The sequence below is a fragment of the Nothobranchius furzeri genome, chromosome 10 (genome assembly GCF_043380555.1).
Source record: "Nothobranchius furzeri strain GRZ-AD chromosome 10, NfurGRZ-RIMD1, whole genome shotgun sequence".
NCBI classification, from domain to species: Eukaryota; Metazoa; Chordata; class Actinopteri; order Cyprinodontiformes; family Nothobranchiidae; genus Nothobranchius; species Nothobranchius furzeri.
The window spans coordinates 47,925,612-47,941,735 of NC_091750.1; the positions used below are offsets into that span (position 1 = coordinate 47,925,612).

Sequence of the window (16,124 nt, forward strand, 5' to 3'; positions counted from 1 at the left end):
GGAGGACAGAGGACAGGAAAACGTGCAGCTAATTAATTAAATAATTTGGTTCTGTACCTTTCTCTTCAGCACAGCCGACAAAGGTTTAAGATGGGTCAGTCCTCCCTCCTGCATGCTCAGATCATTCCATTCCCTTGCTTGAAAATTTGTTCCAAAATGAAAGTTGAACCCACATCTTTTTTATCTGTGAATTCAATGCCGTTCGGCGAGTCTCAAATAAAAATGTGGGCATCGTACTGTAAAAAATACCATTAATGTAAAACAGAAACTAAATAAAATATGTTCACACCCAGACTCGAGCCCAAGTCTTCTGCATGAAAGTCCATCATCTTACTAGGTGAGCTACAGCGCCAATGATGTCTTTTATATCTGTAACATTTATATCCTTGATGACAGCTGAAACAACGTTCAAAGAACGATTCGGAGGGCGATGCCTGAGCGTGAACGCGCATGAAGCAGCCTGCTCGACCTGAGCAGCTCTCTTTTTCTGTGATTTTACAGAAAAATAGGCAATCACAGTAAAAATGCCAGGGCTCATTCTACAGGACCAGGGCGTTGCAGGAGAATGTATTAAGAAGAAATTTATTATTTCTACAAATGTTTTGGCTGTTAAACTTCCATAATGCCCCTTTAATACACTTAAACAGAAGAGTGAGAAAAAATTCACCCCCTCAGAGTTGTCATGAGTATAAGCTAGATCTATTAAACCTAAAACATGTTTTGGAATCAGGCTGTAAACATGTTTATTTCTGCTGTGAAATTGGTATTTTTAACATGGGAGTCAATGAGGATTTGCTTGCTTCTGACACCAGCCCCCAGTGGATTTGTCACTTCCTGTTTTGCTTCATATCCAGACCCGAATTATGGGGGCTTGCTGGCAACAAGTGAAGAGGTAAATGTGTAAAACAACAACGTTTATTGTTCGTGAAAGTGTTGTAACTTTTGTTAAAAATCAGTAAATGCATTTTGTCTTCCCGGGCTCCCGTAGAAGAAAACATGACATCCAATTTGGCGTCGCCCAGAGACTTAGACCCGCTCCCATGTATTTTAGAAAAGATTTTTATGGTTATATGTTATGAAACTGCCAATATTATTCAAAAACTGGGCATCTTTTAATTCATTTACAACATTTTGATGGATATTTCCAGAAATTAATTGTAAAAACTACACATTGTCACTTTAAGGGTAAAATTACACATTGTCACGTTAACTGCTGAATTTCTCCTCAGCCTTCATTAGTTTCTATAAGAGCGGTTTATCACAAAATCAAACAAATCAGCAGTGTTCACGATCTAAAACATGCAAGAATCATGTTGGAAGTAGACCCACCAGGCATGTCAGCTCCACTTTACTAAATCCAACAGGGGCCGGACCGGCACTCTGAAGTTGCAAGTGCAATATTTATGCCACAGAGGGCAGTGGGGGTCTGAGTGACATATCATTAACCATGTAAAGGTTCGTTTTAGCACATACTGGCTCAAGAAAACGATTTAAAAATATGACATTTTGCATAATATGTCTTTAATAAAGCAGCCTTCAAAGCGATGAAAGAAAACCTGCAGAAATAAGAACAAACAGGTCATTCCTGTGAGCTGTGCAGACACAATCTGCTAATGTTCTGGTTTAAATAAAATTATCAGCCACCTCACTATTTAGTGCAAGTTCAGTGTAAAGATCAATACTACTGAAGGATCTTCATCACTTTCAAGCAGTTACATCAACAAAGAGACCAAACTCCTAAAGGAATCTGATGTAGACAAAAAGCTTCACGATATTTACTTTGATTTACCAGCTTTTTCCAACGTATTATTTATTGATTCACTGATTGTGAAGCATAATACCAAACAGCATCAGGACACCATTTAGGAGATTAGCTTCAACAGAATTGATGGTGGGCAGCAAAAACAGACCACACAGTCTTCACTAAAACCATTATTTATTTACAGAAACACACTGAGATCACTTTCAAAATGAACAATGAGCCCCATTCAGTTTTGATGTGATCTATCTGTTTGGCAAATTGATTATAAATCTAAAAAAAGTTGCAAAGACAGTCATCAGCTAAAAAACAGGAATAGTCATTTTGTAGATTTTGCGATACCCATCAATTAAAGAAACATGCAGACCCCTTCTCTTTTGTTTCAGGACCGCACGAGTCCTCGTTTTCATGGGTTTCTTTATGCTTGAACAGCCAATACCACTAAACAGTTAATGATGTGAAAGAATACACCACAAGCAACCTGATAATTACGTCATCAGTTTTTGTTTTTTATGCCATACAGTCAGCTACTTCAGCAATTCAGTAGAGGTCGAAAGTGATCAGCAGCAAGCTGCCAAGTAAAAAAGGGGGGAGAAGAAGCCAAGAGGTGTGCAGTTTGATTTTAGAGCGAATTCCCATCCTGACATCGTCCGCCTTTCAGTACTCCAGAATTAGTCCAGCGATGCAGCTTCTTGCTGTTTGAACACAATGAGATTGAGCTCCTGTGTTTCATTTGTCTCAGTTTCTGTCTGAAGCTCAAAAGAAACTGAAAAATGCTCCCAACAGTGCAGGAAGCAAAGCACACATTTACAGTATATACAAAAAAATGGCGAAACGTGACTGTTTGGTTGGAAAACAGACACAAAGAAACAGTTCAGCCTGCTGAAGCATAACATTACAGACTTATTCATCATTAAACTCTCTGTGCATCATTGCAGAATAGATATAATAAGTTAGAAGTCTGTGCTGAACATTTCAGGCGTGCATGCAGAGTGTCGAATGTTGACTGAAAGGGAAACCAGAAAATGCAACCAATCAGGGCTGGATTTAAAAAAAAAAAGGTATTTAAAGTTATGTTTATAGGTTCAAAAAATGATGGTGATAAATTCCACTCCTGAAAAAGTTCTTTGGGAATCATTTGTTTTAATTTTAATCCCCAGTGGTCGAATAGTAACAGAAAAACAAATCAATCATGTCCTTTTAGACCAGATATGAATCCGTTTCTAAATTAACAAACCATGTTTTACCTCCACAGTGCACAACGTCTGGTACATACACAAACACACACGTCTGACCTGTAATGTGACTCCGCCCCTAAAATGTTGCTGTATTTATGTGTTTTGGTGGGAAGGAAACTGTAAAAATGCAGGATTTATTGTGGCATTGCCCTGTTAAAACTACAAATAGAGAAAACGTAAAAAGGAAAATTTGCTTTGGAGATACAATTCTGGTGAAGCCACATCAAAAAAGTGAGACACACAGTCACTGATCTGGTTTGTGTTTTCTTTAAAGTATACGAAAACCTCCAGTTAGTTTGTTTTCTTCTGTCGATCTAGGAATTTCTGCCTTCTGTCGACGGGAATCTCCTCCAAACCGATCCCATGGTTGACCCCCAAACTGCAATAAGAAAACAACATTTCCATGTAAAAAACATTAAACTTCATTACTATAAAATGTAGTAAACATATAAAACATTTTCTCACTCTTTAACTTCTATTGGGACTGGAAGAGCCTTGTGGAAGTCGTCTTTCCCCACCAACCAGTATGTGGTCTCAACTCCTTTTCCCTACAAACAGATGATGGTTTGCGTTCATGCATGGGTGTGTGGTCGTAGTTTACACTCATGAGTGCTCTGAGTCATTCATCTTACCTTTAACTCTGTCAGGCCTCTGATTTGAATCTGGTATCCCATTTTCAAGTCGTTCAGGAGGTTAACGGTGGTTTGATTGACGTGGATTCTGTAAGCTATGCAAAATACAAGAAAACTGGTCAGTTTTTTACACACAGAGTACAAAATATAATCTGTTTAGAAGTTTCCAGAGATGGGGAAATGTGGGATCAACAAGTCATCTTCATGCCTTGTTTTTTTTAGCTCAGCAACTAAACCAGGTGATTTCAGTCAGCTTGCCACAGATCGTGTGAGTCTGTCCTACTCATTTTGCTTGACCTCACAGCTGCTTTTGACACGGTGGATCACAGTGTGTTAATTGACCGCCTCAGACAGCATGTGGGTGTCTCAGGTTCGGGTCTGGAGTGGTTCAGATTGTATCTTTCAAACAGAACCGTTTGCGTCAGAATGGGTGGTTTCTCGTCTGCCTCCTCGCAACTCCCCAGGGGTGTTCCCCAGGGTTCTGTGCTGGGACCACTTCAGTTTTTGATCTATATTCTCCCAATTGGGGGATATTTTCCATCATTTTGACATTAGTTTTCTTTTTTTTCCGCTGTTGACTGCCAACTTTATATCCCCCTCAGTGGAGGGGGAGACTGCCTGTTTGATGTGAAGAAGTGGTTGTTGGCAAATTATTTGTGTCTCAACGAGGACAAGACAGAGGCAGTCCTATTTGGACCTAATGGCCGCATTGATACCACCTCGCTTGGCTTTGGGCCATTTAATTTAAAGGTAAAGACAGCTGTCACAAACCTTGGCGTTAAACTTGACAATGCCTGGGGTTTTGATGCCCGCGTAAATGGAGTCTTGTCCACCTCTTTTTATCACCTGCGCTGTTGAGCTAAAATAAAACCATTCCTGACAATACAACACCTGGAAACAGTAGTCCATGCTTTTATTACAGTACAGCACGGATTGACTACTGTAATTCCATCCTATTTGGAGCGACCAGGGCAAATTTGGCAAGGCTGTAACTAGTGCAAAATGTGGCTGCAAAATTTTTGGTGGAAAAAAGGAAATTTGACCATGTCTCTCCGGCCTTGGAATCCTTGCACTGGCTGCCTGTGGATTTCTGGATTAATTATAAAGTGCTTTAGTTGGTTTTTAAATCGTTAAATAGACTGGCTCCTGCATATTTGCAGACACTGATACACGAGCACGGGCACTCCACAGACAATAGTCTCCTACTCGTAGTTCTCCTTTAAAGACAAGAGGAGACAGGGCTTTTTCCGTGGCAGGCCTGAAACTCTGGAATGAGTTACCCTTTAACGTGCGTGCTTCACCATCGGAGTCAGTTTTTAAGGTCAGGCTAAAAACTTTTTTATTTGATCTGGCCTTTACCTGAGGCCGTCTGCTTTTATTTTCTTTTATTAGTGCAATTTGCATGCTGTTTTTATTTATTTTTTAAATCTTGTCCTGTTATTACTAATACATGTCTGTGCAGCGCTTTGGTGTCACCCCTGTGCCTGTAAGGCGCGTTAGAATTAAAGCTTGAGCTGAGTTGAGTTGAGCTGAGCTGAGCACAGTGAATGAACCTGGTTCAGTTGCTGATCAGAACAAAAACACAACATGGAGATGACTTGTTGATGCCACAATTCCCATCTCTGGAAGTTTTTAAGAAGTGTTTTTGTTGAATCAGGCAGAAGTCTGGGTGTTGTGTGCTGTTCAAGCCACATGGTGGCAGTAGAAGACCCGTTGTTGCTCTGCTTCTGACAGTATTAGGTTTTTAATATAACAGAAAGCCACGTACAGGTAAGTCATTTCAAATACAACAAATAAACACTTTTATACAGCAATGTCCAGCTGTCAGAGTAGAAACACCTGGTTTAATTAATTTTGCATTTAAAAACTTTTTTTTTATAATTTCGTAGATAAAAATCTGGAGAAAATTACTTATATTCATTCAAATAGCTGGACTTGGTACTCTGCCAATGGTGTTAAAGTATTACTGCAAACTGGTGTCTTAGAACCCAGTTTAACCTGAAGCAGCATTAAGTCAAATTGTCACATATTCATCCTCCAGTCAGATATTTTAATAAAAATAATATAATTAAATAAAACTGAGACAAAAAGGATGAGAAGACACTCACGCAACGATGTGGACTCCATTCGAGATGTTGTGTTGACTGTGTCTCCAAACAGACAGTATCTAGGCATTGTTAGGCCAACTACACCTGCCACGACTGGGCCTGAAACACACACACACACACACACACACACACACACACACACACACACACACACACACACACACACACACACACACACACACACACACACACACTTGGGGGTTAAACAAACCACTTCCTCTTGACTTTCATAACTTTTGACTCACATGACCATTCGATTTTCACTGATTTCTTCTGTGATTCCAATTCTCTCTGCTGTTCATTTATTTATCTTTAATGCGAACGTTCTAGCAGAATTTTTCTTTCTTTCTTTAATGCCAGCGTGCCACCAACCAGCGCATTAAGAAAGTCACCAGCTAGAGTCAGAAATCCAAGTGCCCAGTGTCTTAATTGGATGAAAGCGCTCTAAGTGGATAGTGTTTCACTGCTCCAGGAATAAGTTTCAGACGAGGATAAAGGAGGTAAAAATATCTCCTTGATTTAGCAGCTTGGATTCTACTTTAACTCTTGTTCACTTCCAAATGAAGATTGAACCCATTTGAATTCAAACAATTTACATTTTTTAGAATATTGCTGTGCTAAAAAGGTTAATTTTTTCATGCATTTGTAGGAAAAACTCATAAGGTTGAGTAATTTTTCCAGACGTTTGCAATTAGCATAAATTTTGTCATCTTTTGTATTATAAGCTGACATATTTGTCTTACTTAATCCAAAGTCTAGATGTTCTGATGCATTTATGTTTAGTTTAGTAAACATACAACTTTAATATTTTCTGTCTTTTACGCAGCTGCATGTTAATATCACCTCTGACTTCACTGAGCATTACAGACAAGCGTGTTCCTCACCAGAGTGCAGGCCAATACGTATCCTGATTTTTATGTCAGGCATGTGTCTCGCCTTGAAGGTTCCAATGCAATGGAGAATATCCAGGGACATGTTGGCCATTTCAGCTGCGTGGCGGTTCCCATTTCTGGTGGGAACTCCTGAAGCCACCATGTAGGCATCTCCAATGGTTTCCACCTGAAGGCCACAGAAAAGAGGAGCTGAGCAAGGTGCATGAACTCAGGGAATGTGTTTAAATCTTTCTCAGGAGGTTTTAGAATCAGAAATGAAGCTAATGAAATGTCTATATATATATATATATATATATATATATATATATATATATATATATATCTGGCAGCATATGTTGCACAAATATCCTACTTATTATTACACAGTCTCTGTCATTTAATTACAAAAAACAAATATTAGAAATAAATGTGACCAGCTCAGTGGCCTAGTGGTAGAGTGTCCCCCCTGAGACTGGGAGATCAGGGTTCAATTCCTGGTCAGGTCATACCAAAAACTTTGAAAAAAATGGGACCCAGTGCCTCCCTGCTTGACACTCAGCATTAAGGGGTTGGATTGGGGGGTTAAACCACGAAATGGGGTGCAGCTGTGTCTGCAGCTCACCGCTCCCCCAGGGGATGGGTCAAATGCGGAGAACAAATGTCACACACACATGATTGTGTGTGTGACAACTAATGGAACTTTGACTTTAACTTTAAATTAAATAACAGGATTGTTTTTGTTTCACATCTCATCCAAAGAATCTGTTAAATATTTATCAAGACAAGTATCACATACATTACTTTCATAGTGTTGTACAAAATTTACAATAAAATACACACTAACTGCCCGAGTAAATTCCATCAAATTCTATGTTTTCTACAAAGTAAGATAAATCTGTTAAATATCAACTATAATTTTTCCAGGAGTCAAGAGACAAGCACACAAAAAGTTACCATCAAAACTGTTTTCAAGCGGTGACTCTTTCAGATAGACGACAAACCTTGTAGACATCGTGCAGGGGAATAATAGCATCGAACAGCGAGTAGAGGTCATTGAGAAGGTCGACCACCTCGATGGGCTCGCTGAGAGCTGAGATGGTGGTGAAACCCACGATGTCACTGAAGTAAAGCGTGACTTCACTAAAGTGCTCCGGCTCCACAGGTTTCCCCAACTTCAGCGCCTGGGCAACAGACCTGAAGGAAGAAGATGATTGGTGAAGAACAGGCTGACAGTCAAGCATGTAGAAAACAAAACTGCAAAAGTTTTTGTAGTTATTTTAGTATCTCCTGTTACTATAGCATATTTACTATAACATAATGTATATATATATATATACAGTATACATATATATCTATCTCAGTTGTTTAATATGCAAAATGAAAATAGTTCTTAGATTTACTTTTTCCTTTGTAGTAATAGTTTATTCAGCTGTAAAACTTGTATTTTTTGAAATACGATTGGTCACGTTCAGTTTCACATGGATGCTAAATGTGAACATTTTCTTTAACCTCTATCACCTGCATTAGCCGCAGAATGGAAATAGACAGGGAAACATTTGGGTCAGAAAAATCCTGTCTTTTCTACGTCTAAAATGAGTCTTCATGGCCTCGCTCACCATGGCGTACGACCTTTGTAAAGCGGATAGTAGAGCACTAGTCTGGGCTAATAGAAGCTAACCATTAGCAAGATGCGCCTAGGGCGCATGTTTCAAGCACCGCGGCAGTTTGCAACATTGTGGAGTTCTTTACAACAGACATCACAACACGGAACGGCTTCACGGCGTAAACCCATCCGCAGAATTGATTACTTTAAAGTACTATTGATAAATATTCTAATAAGTAACCTACTTGCTCGTTTTTTATGAATTAGAGTTCACAAAACACAACGCCAAGTCTGATCATGTAAAAACAAAAGAGTCACTTTCAGCTTCCTGTTCTCAAGTCCCGCTCAATGACTATCGCTCGATTTTCCAAGAAGCGCTCAGTGGCGTGGCGCATCCTGTGTGACCCAGCTCCATAGCATGGCTGAACGTGTTCTGGCTTGTGTTTTTTATGAAGACGACACATCAGTGCTACTATTTATTACCCAAGAAAAAGAGAGAAAGAAGGCAGCGGAAGAGTTTCAATGCTGTTTTCATGAATATTAAATCCTGTTGTTTTCCGCCCCCTCACTCCTTCAACAAACTTAAATCCCTTTAAACAATGCGAGAGCTTTTGTCTTTCACAGAAAACAACTCTCAAGGCATCCATTCATTCCTACTAGAGACCACAGCAGATTCATTAAAGAAAAACGTGAATGAGACCTTGAAGGGAAACCTTTAGATGTATTTTATTAACACAACAATTTGCAGTCTCCTTGGTCCTTTTTGCTGCTTGTTAATGTCAAAATCTCACATTCCAACCAGGACACAACAGTTTGACCTCATCTTTCAAGCATCAATGAAAGCTGTTGGACTCTTACTTGGGCAACATCTGAGCCACCAGCTGGTCCGTTTTCTGTCTCTCCACCTCCAGCTCCTCTGTCCTCTCTCTGATCAGATCCTCTAAGTTGGAGGAGTACTGTTCCAACATCCGCAGCATCGAATCTATCAGGTTGGTCTTTTTTCCCTTTGTGATGCACTTGAACTGCCATGAGAAAAAGAGCCAACAGTAAGGATCGATTCACTTCAAAACCATCAGAGAACTATTTGTTTTCAGGACTTGTACCTGCTTGAAAATGTCCTCAAAGTTTGGTCTCTTCTCCGGCTCTTCGCTCCAGGCCTGTTTCATTAACTGTATTACGTCTAAAGGAGCCTCTTCCACTGAGATAATGGGTCGACACAGAGGAGGAGGGTTTTTCACCTTGTTGATGATCTCTGTCCACATGCAAGCACAGGAAACACATGAAAATAGGTTACGCACAAATGTTTCATCATCTATTTGTGAATGTAACTCCCTCTTAAGAGGCATTTTCAAAAACAGTCCTTTTTTTCCTCAGTTCAGTCTGAAATTTCATGCTTTGAGCTTGTTGGTTTGTGTCAAGTCACTCACCCTTTGGGGGCATGTCCAGCATGCAGAAAGGTGTAGAGCGAGAAATGACCTCCTGCACAACAATGGAAAAACTGTAGACATCTCCACAGAAAGTGCCTCTCCTCCTCTCATTTGAGTTTCGCAGCAGCTCCGGGGCCGTCCAAAGCAGGTCTTGTTGAAAAAAGGTTACATTACCATGAACAAAACCATGACAAGCTAAAAAAAATAAAAGCTACTATTCGATGTAAGGTCTCACCTTCAGGCTTTTCCTCATCTAAGTCGATGTCTTGTGCGATCAGAATTTCATTGAAGCCGTATTCTGTCACCTTCAGCACAAAGCGCCCGTCCACCACACAGTTACGGGATTTGAGCCGTCCGTGGATGATGTCCCGATGATGAAGGTATTTCATTCCCTAATTTTGGAGAATGGAAATGTGTAATGAGACGGTTTGATTGGGGGTGACATGCATCGTGTAGAGTTTGTTTAGAGAGTCTCACCCGGATCAGATCCATTAACAAGGAAGACTTGAACATCCAGTCCAGACGCACTTCTTCATTGGCCAACAGATCTTCCAAGCTGCCCCTGGTACAGTGCTCAGTCACAACGCCAAAGATCCCGGAGTCAAAGAACAGTCCCAGGAACAGATTTAGGTTTTCATGCCTCATCTCTCTGAGCTGAGAGGAAAACAATGAATGCAACTTTTTATACTTCTTATATGGCAATAAAGTAAGGTCTTGTTAGGTTGACCCAACAACCTAACAAGACTAAAACAACCTTCTTTATCTCTTGAACATTCATTTACCTTCACAAAAACCACTTCAGTGCTGTTACTGACACTTGACACCGTTCCCGTGGGACACTTCTTCAACCAAACCCAATCACCCTAGAATGGAAACAAAACAACAAATTAGCTGTAAAATCACGAGTAAATGTCCTGTATTTCTAAAGCGCCTTTTAGAACCCCCCAAGGTGCTTTACAACACAGTCATTCACCTACGTACACATAAATTCACACACAGCAGTGGTGATGAGCTACAATGTAGTAGTGCCTTGCCCAAGGACACAGCCACTGTGACAGACTGAGTAGAGCTTGAACCAGCAACACTTGTGTTACGAGGCGGGTGCTTAACTTCTCTGCCCCCGTTGCCCTCCAAAAGCTTCGTAACTGCATCAAAACAGGAAGAACATACATTTTGTTTATTTCTCACCTCAAACACGGCGACATTGGAGCTGTCTGGGGAAGAGGCTAAGTAGCTGCGACCAGACACTGAGTGGTGAGGTGTCTTCATGTCCCCTTGGCTTTTCATTATACTTTCATCGTTTAGCTTCTGCTCACAAAGAGTTTAAGGATTAGTGTCAGCTGGCAGTAAATAAATGGAAACATGAACAGTGGTTAGTATGGATTCAGTGCTTTAGAACTGACCCGTTTGCTGACTTGAGTATTGATGAAGACCAGATCATCCAGAGTCAAGACAACCTTTGAAGCACCGCTGCTTCCATCGCCTCCAAAGCTAAACCCAACTCTGCCTTTTCTGTTGTGAGGACCAAATAAAACAGTCATGAGAGCTTCTGGTAGGAATAGTGAGACGTTATTCTGCTCTAACTCTGCAATACTCACTTCAGATGGAGAAATATGTTTATCACAAATCCAGCAAACAGAACTAACAGGACAAACAGAAAGAAGAGTGTGACTGGATCCATGCCTTTGGAAAGAAAGGAAGAATACAACTTAGATTGCGCTGTATTGTCCACCACACCGGCATAGATGTATCTCCTCTGATAGCTCACTAACCTCCAGAACAGGCAAAGTATGGACTAAACCAGCAGCTTGAGTCTTTGGAGGGAGTGCTCCCTGCAAAGTGGATTGAACGACCCAGATATTTCAAGCCGCCGGTCTCTCCATCTGTGTGAGTAGCATGAAGAAAGTGTGTGGAGTAGAGTGTGTTGCCCATGCCACTGTAGTCCAGGACCACATAACTAGCCTGCATCCCTTCACCATTCTTTCCAGCCTGCAGGTGCTGATTGAACCCTTCAAACTCAAAGCCACCTTCACTTTGGCTCAGCATTTGACCTGTGACCCAGCGGCCTCTGTCTAAACGGACCTGCTCTGCAGCCATGGCTATGAAGTACATCATGTTGTAAATGGTGCCAAAGAAAGGAGAAACCTGGAAAATACACAAAGGCATTTATTTGTCTTGACTCTCTCTTTTTTTTTATCACAGTAGAACTTTGCTGAAGTGTCTTACCTGCTCTGGCGGCGTGCTGCTTCGTATCTCAAAGTTGTCCTGAGCATCTCTGAAGGCCTCGTAGAAATTACGCTCTCCAGATTCCATTGTGATGGTGAGAACCCCGTCATAGGCTTTACGGAGCCTGGTGTCATTCCCAAGCTGATAGTAGTACGTGTCTTTGTAAGGTAGTGAATACAGAAGAGTGTCGTAAGGAATAAACACATAACCGCGGTCTATCATACGCATTGTTAAGGCTGTTGTCAGGAGCTTATACTGGGCTTGGCCACCAATCAGCACAGAAGGCATGCACATGATGATCACTGTAACAAACAACAAACCTTTGATTAACTTGGAATAAAACATGTTAGGTTTATATGTTTGAAAATGTATAACCAACCTCTGACTCTGTCTGCTTCTCGTATTTTAGTCAGAGCTCTCCGAGGCCCTTCCTTGTCAGCCTCCATTGTGACTACAGGGTTGACAGGCAGGCCAAGAGTCCTTAGTGAAGAGGCCAACTCATGCCCGGTGGACTCCCACACATCTGTCTCCTCTGAGATGATGGCCACATGGGCCCAATGGAAGTACCTCAACACAGTGAAAAGTACTTGGGAGGACAATGGAAGTGGCCTCAGGAAGGTACGATACATGTTTCCTGTTTTTATATCAGGGTTGAGACAACCCCAGGATAAAATTCCAACATCCCACTCTTTGGCATACAAAGCAGTTGAAGAGCAGTAACCGGAGTTTGCAGGGCCCAGGAAAGCAGCCCCGTAACTTTCCAGATCAGCAAAGCGAACAAGACTTCGGGTTGCCTTGCAGTCCTCATTAATCAGAGTGTAGTCATACCAGTAGCCTTTGTTGAGGTAGGGGTTCTTGTTTATGCGGCTGGTGGCAAGGCGGGCCGCCAAGTCAGGTAGCGCCTTAGAGTATAAGAGGTCACAAGTCCAGGGTCCAACCAGGGTCACTTTGAATGTAGTTGCCCAGACTTGACAGGGGTATAATAAGATTGTGAGTAATAACAGAAGAAACCAGTTCCCCCTCCATGTTCTGGTGTGCTGCACAGTGCTTGATGGCAATGGTAATTTTGATGATGATAATAATCCAAACTTACTACACCTGCTAAAACTCTCTGCAACAACTGTCCATATATGCCTTTTTCGTAATACTTTGACAGAGCGGTGCCGCCATCGCGGGTGGTAGGCAAGGTTGTGCAGACAGGGAGGGTCTCTCTGATTTTCCATTCCCTCACACAGTTTTTCTGATGCCTCAGAAAGGTAAACTGAGAGTTTGTACCAGCGAGTGTGAGAGTCTGTGGTATTGGGAATGTCTCCCGTAGCACTCTGCAGACTTCTAGTCCAAAAGTGGACAGATGGTAGCAAGACCCCAAGCCATCACTGCCTCCAGGAAAAAAGAGAGCAAAGAATTAGGAAACTGTTAACACCAGATTTTACAACTTTTACTGTCCAGCTCCGGGACTCAGGCTTGTCTTCACATAAAGACACGTTCCCTGAATCCTGCTAAGCTTTTTCCTTTAACGCAAAGTGATTTTGAATCTTGTCAGTGTCCATCTGGCCCCATTGCTGACTGAGGACATTGAGCCCACGCTGTCCCTCGAAGAATTAATAGTTGGTCTGTAACAAGCTCATTAGCCCTGTCACAGCCACAGAGTTCAAATCGAATGCCAGGTAACCAGAAGCTAAATCTGTCTCCTCGCTTCTTCTTGCCTCTGATTTAAAATTCTCAAACATCTCTTGATTTCCTTCCACTCTATTTGAGTTGCATGCTTTGCATTTAACTTTATGCTTTTTGGGTTTTTTTTTTTTTACATAAAACTGTTGTGTCCTTAAAATCAATCATGTCTCATTAAACACGTTTTAAAAAAGATAAAGATATTTAGTAAAACATTTAGTTTTTCACTTGTCTGCCATTTAACTTTTCACCACACCTGAGCACTCTTCAGAAAGCTAAAAGTGAATACTCATACTACTTGGCTGAAAAAAAATCATAGTTTTAGCTCAACTCAAAGAGATATTTAAACGTAAAATATACAATTACGTGGATTTAACTGACATAACGTAATCCTGAAGACACCAGAAAGCCTATCATAGTCTCTGCTAATGGCATCTATGGGGTGCCATTTATAAAGTCAAAGAGTCATAACAGTAGTATTTTGGGTAATTTAGCCTACCATAGGAGAAAAAATGGGAGTTAATTTTCCAAAGTCAAATGTCACCATGTTATTCATATATTTATATATGTTAAAGTTCCAAACTAAATATTTTGTTAGCAAGCTAAATATTTAATTTAGAGTTAAATCTTTATTTTTTTAAATAAATATTTAGATCTTAGCTAAATATTTATTTGGGGGTTAAACATTTAGTTTGCAAAATCAATGTTTAGGTTTATCTCCAAAATACATATTTAATTTGGAGTAAAATATTTAGTTTGTAAAATAAATATTTAGCTCCAAATTAAATATTTAGTTGGTAAATTTCGTGTTTATTTTACAAACTAAATATTTATGTCAGATCTAAATATTTGGTTTGTAAAACAAATATAACTCTAAAATAAATATTTAGCTTTTGAACTAAATATTTAGTTGGAATCTTTAATATTTATAAATCTATGAAAACCATGGTGAAAATTTGACTTAGAAAAATGAACTCCCATTGTTTTTTTCTTCTGATAGGCTAAATAACCCAATTATATTGCTGTTAAGTTATGACTGTATGACTTAAAAAAAATGGTACCTCATAGACATTGTCCTCTCAGTTTCTGAGGTAAGAGAAGGTCTAATAAACACTTGTCTTGTTTCAGTGTGCTACTAATTAATTAAATAAATCAAAATGTTCATTCCTCTGAAGTGTTTAGGGTTCGCAGCCGTCAGCAAAGTTGCAAGAGATTATAGAGAACTCTATGTACTGATGGCCTTCCTCCTGCGCAAATCTCACGAGCAGATCTCAGATATGCTGTAAAAAGACGTTCTTCACATTTATTTGACAAACCAGTTTAAGGAAGAGCCTTTGATATGACTGAAATCTTACCTGGAGCAGATTTCTATACATCAGCCATGTCAGTCAGTGTCGAAACAACACCTACATTCCTGATGGATTAGAGATACGCAGCACATGAAGTTATCTTTGGTTTTTCATTATGAAAAATAAAAGTAATCCAAGCGTCATAAGGAGTGAAAAAGAACACAAATACGAGTTCAATTGTTTCTTCTTGTGTTAGAGTTCCTGAAAGAAAGTGCTAAAAGAATAAAAAGTGTCCATATTCTCCAGTGGACTGGTCTTCTTGCTTAGGTTGGGTCTTCTCGTCCCTGTTTTGGACTGGGACCTACCCCAAACCACAGGTACCTAAGAGATAAAGAGCAATCCTGATCCAGAATTTGGATTGGTAAAAATAGATTGTCCAGATAGATCAAAAGCTAAGGAGAAGTAAAGGGAAGGAAAAAGTGGGAAGGAGTGACAAGCTTTTGGCTTCTCAACCTACCTTAGCATTTAATCCACACTAGTGTGGGAAATGTGTGTGCAGAGGGGAGGGTGGTGTGAGGAAGAAGGGGAGAGAGGTGAAAGTAGAAGTGTGCTCACCGTTTGCAAGATGCTCACGTGCAACAAAAAGCTGATTTGCAATGACTGCATGCAGACAGAACGTAAGAAAACTGCAGCCTGAAAATTGCATAGAGCAAGAAATTCATCATTTCTCCCTCGTAATTTCATTTTATGTTGAGAGAAGATTACTTTATAGCTGTGTTTATAGCTTTGGTTACATCTTGAAATCAACATCATGCATGATCTCACACGATCTGGTAATGCCTATTGCTGTGACACGGACTGGGCTACATGATGAGGACGACTAGGCAAAAGCCAGGTCACATCTCCCTCTAACCGCTTGTTGCTGCTACACCACGTTAACAGTCATCACAAAATCATGCCTGAAGGAGTTGTTTAATCACTGATAAAACCTTTAAATCAATAACTTAAACCCAATTGTCTTTATCAGCTTTAGTTCCTTCAGTGTCCACAGCAAGAAAAGAAAAAAAGGAAATGTAAATTTCATGTAATAACAATATGTATTTAACTTTTTAAGCAAACATCCAAATGTTTTTCTAAATGTTTTGCTGTCATTTTTATTTTGTTTTTATTTTTTTTGCAAATGAAGTCAGCGACTGAGATATATTGACTTAAATGTGCTCCAACAAGTGGATGAGCAACTGGTAAAAGCATTAAAAATAAACAGAACATCTCTCAAAACTCTAAATAGAAAATAATTTA

At 40.1% G+C, this 16,124-nt stretch overlaps 1 protein-coding gene across 1 annotated transcript; it reads right to left on the reverse strand.

Annotated features, from left to right (window-relative positions):
• Positions 1-2,516: 2,516 nt before the first annotated feature.
• Positions 2,517-15,391, reverse strand: gucy2d (guanylate cyclase 2D, retinal). The gene is made up of 19 exons (XM_015960922.3): positions 14,892-15,391; positions 12,245-13,241; positions 11,866-12,167; positions 11,412-11,784; positions 11,238-11,322; positions 11,043-11,151; positions 10,828-10,947; positions 10,422-10,502; positions 10,117-10,293; positions 9,875-10,031; positions 9,640-9,789; positions 9,316-9,464; positions 9,071-9,234; positions 7,611-7,803; positions 6,622-6,796; positions 5,738-5,836; positions 3,630-3,724; positions 3,463-3,545; positions 2,517-3,376 (listed from the first exon to the last, which is right to left on the reverse strand). The coding sequence occupies exons 2-19, from the start codon at positions 13,086-13,088 to the stop codon at positions 3,289-3,291; spliced, it is 3,444 nt and encodes a 1,147-aa protein (XP_015816408.3). The 5' UTR covers positions 13,089-13,241; positions 14,892-15,391; the 3' UTR covers positions 2,517-3,288.
• Positions 15,392-16,124: the final 733 nt, after the last annotated feature.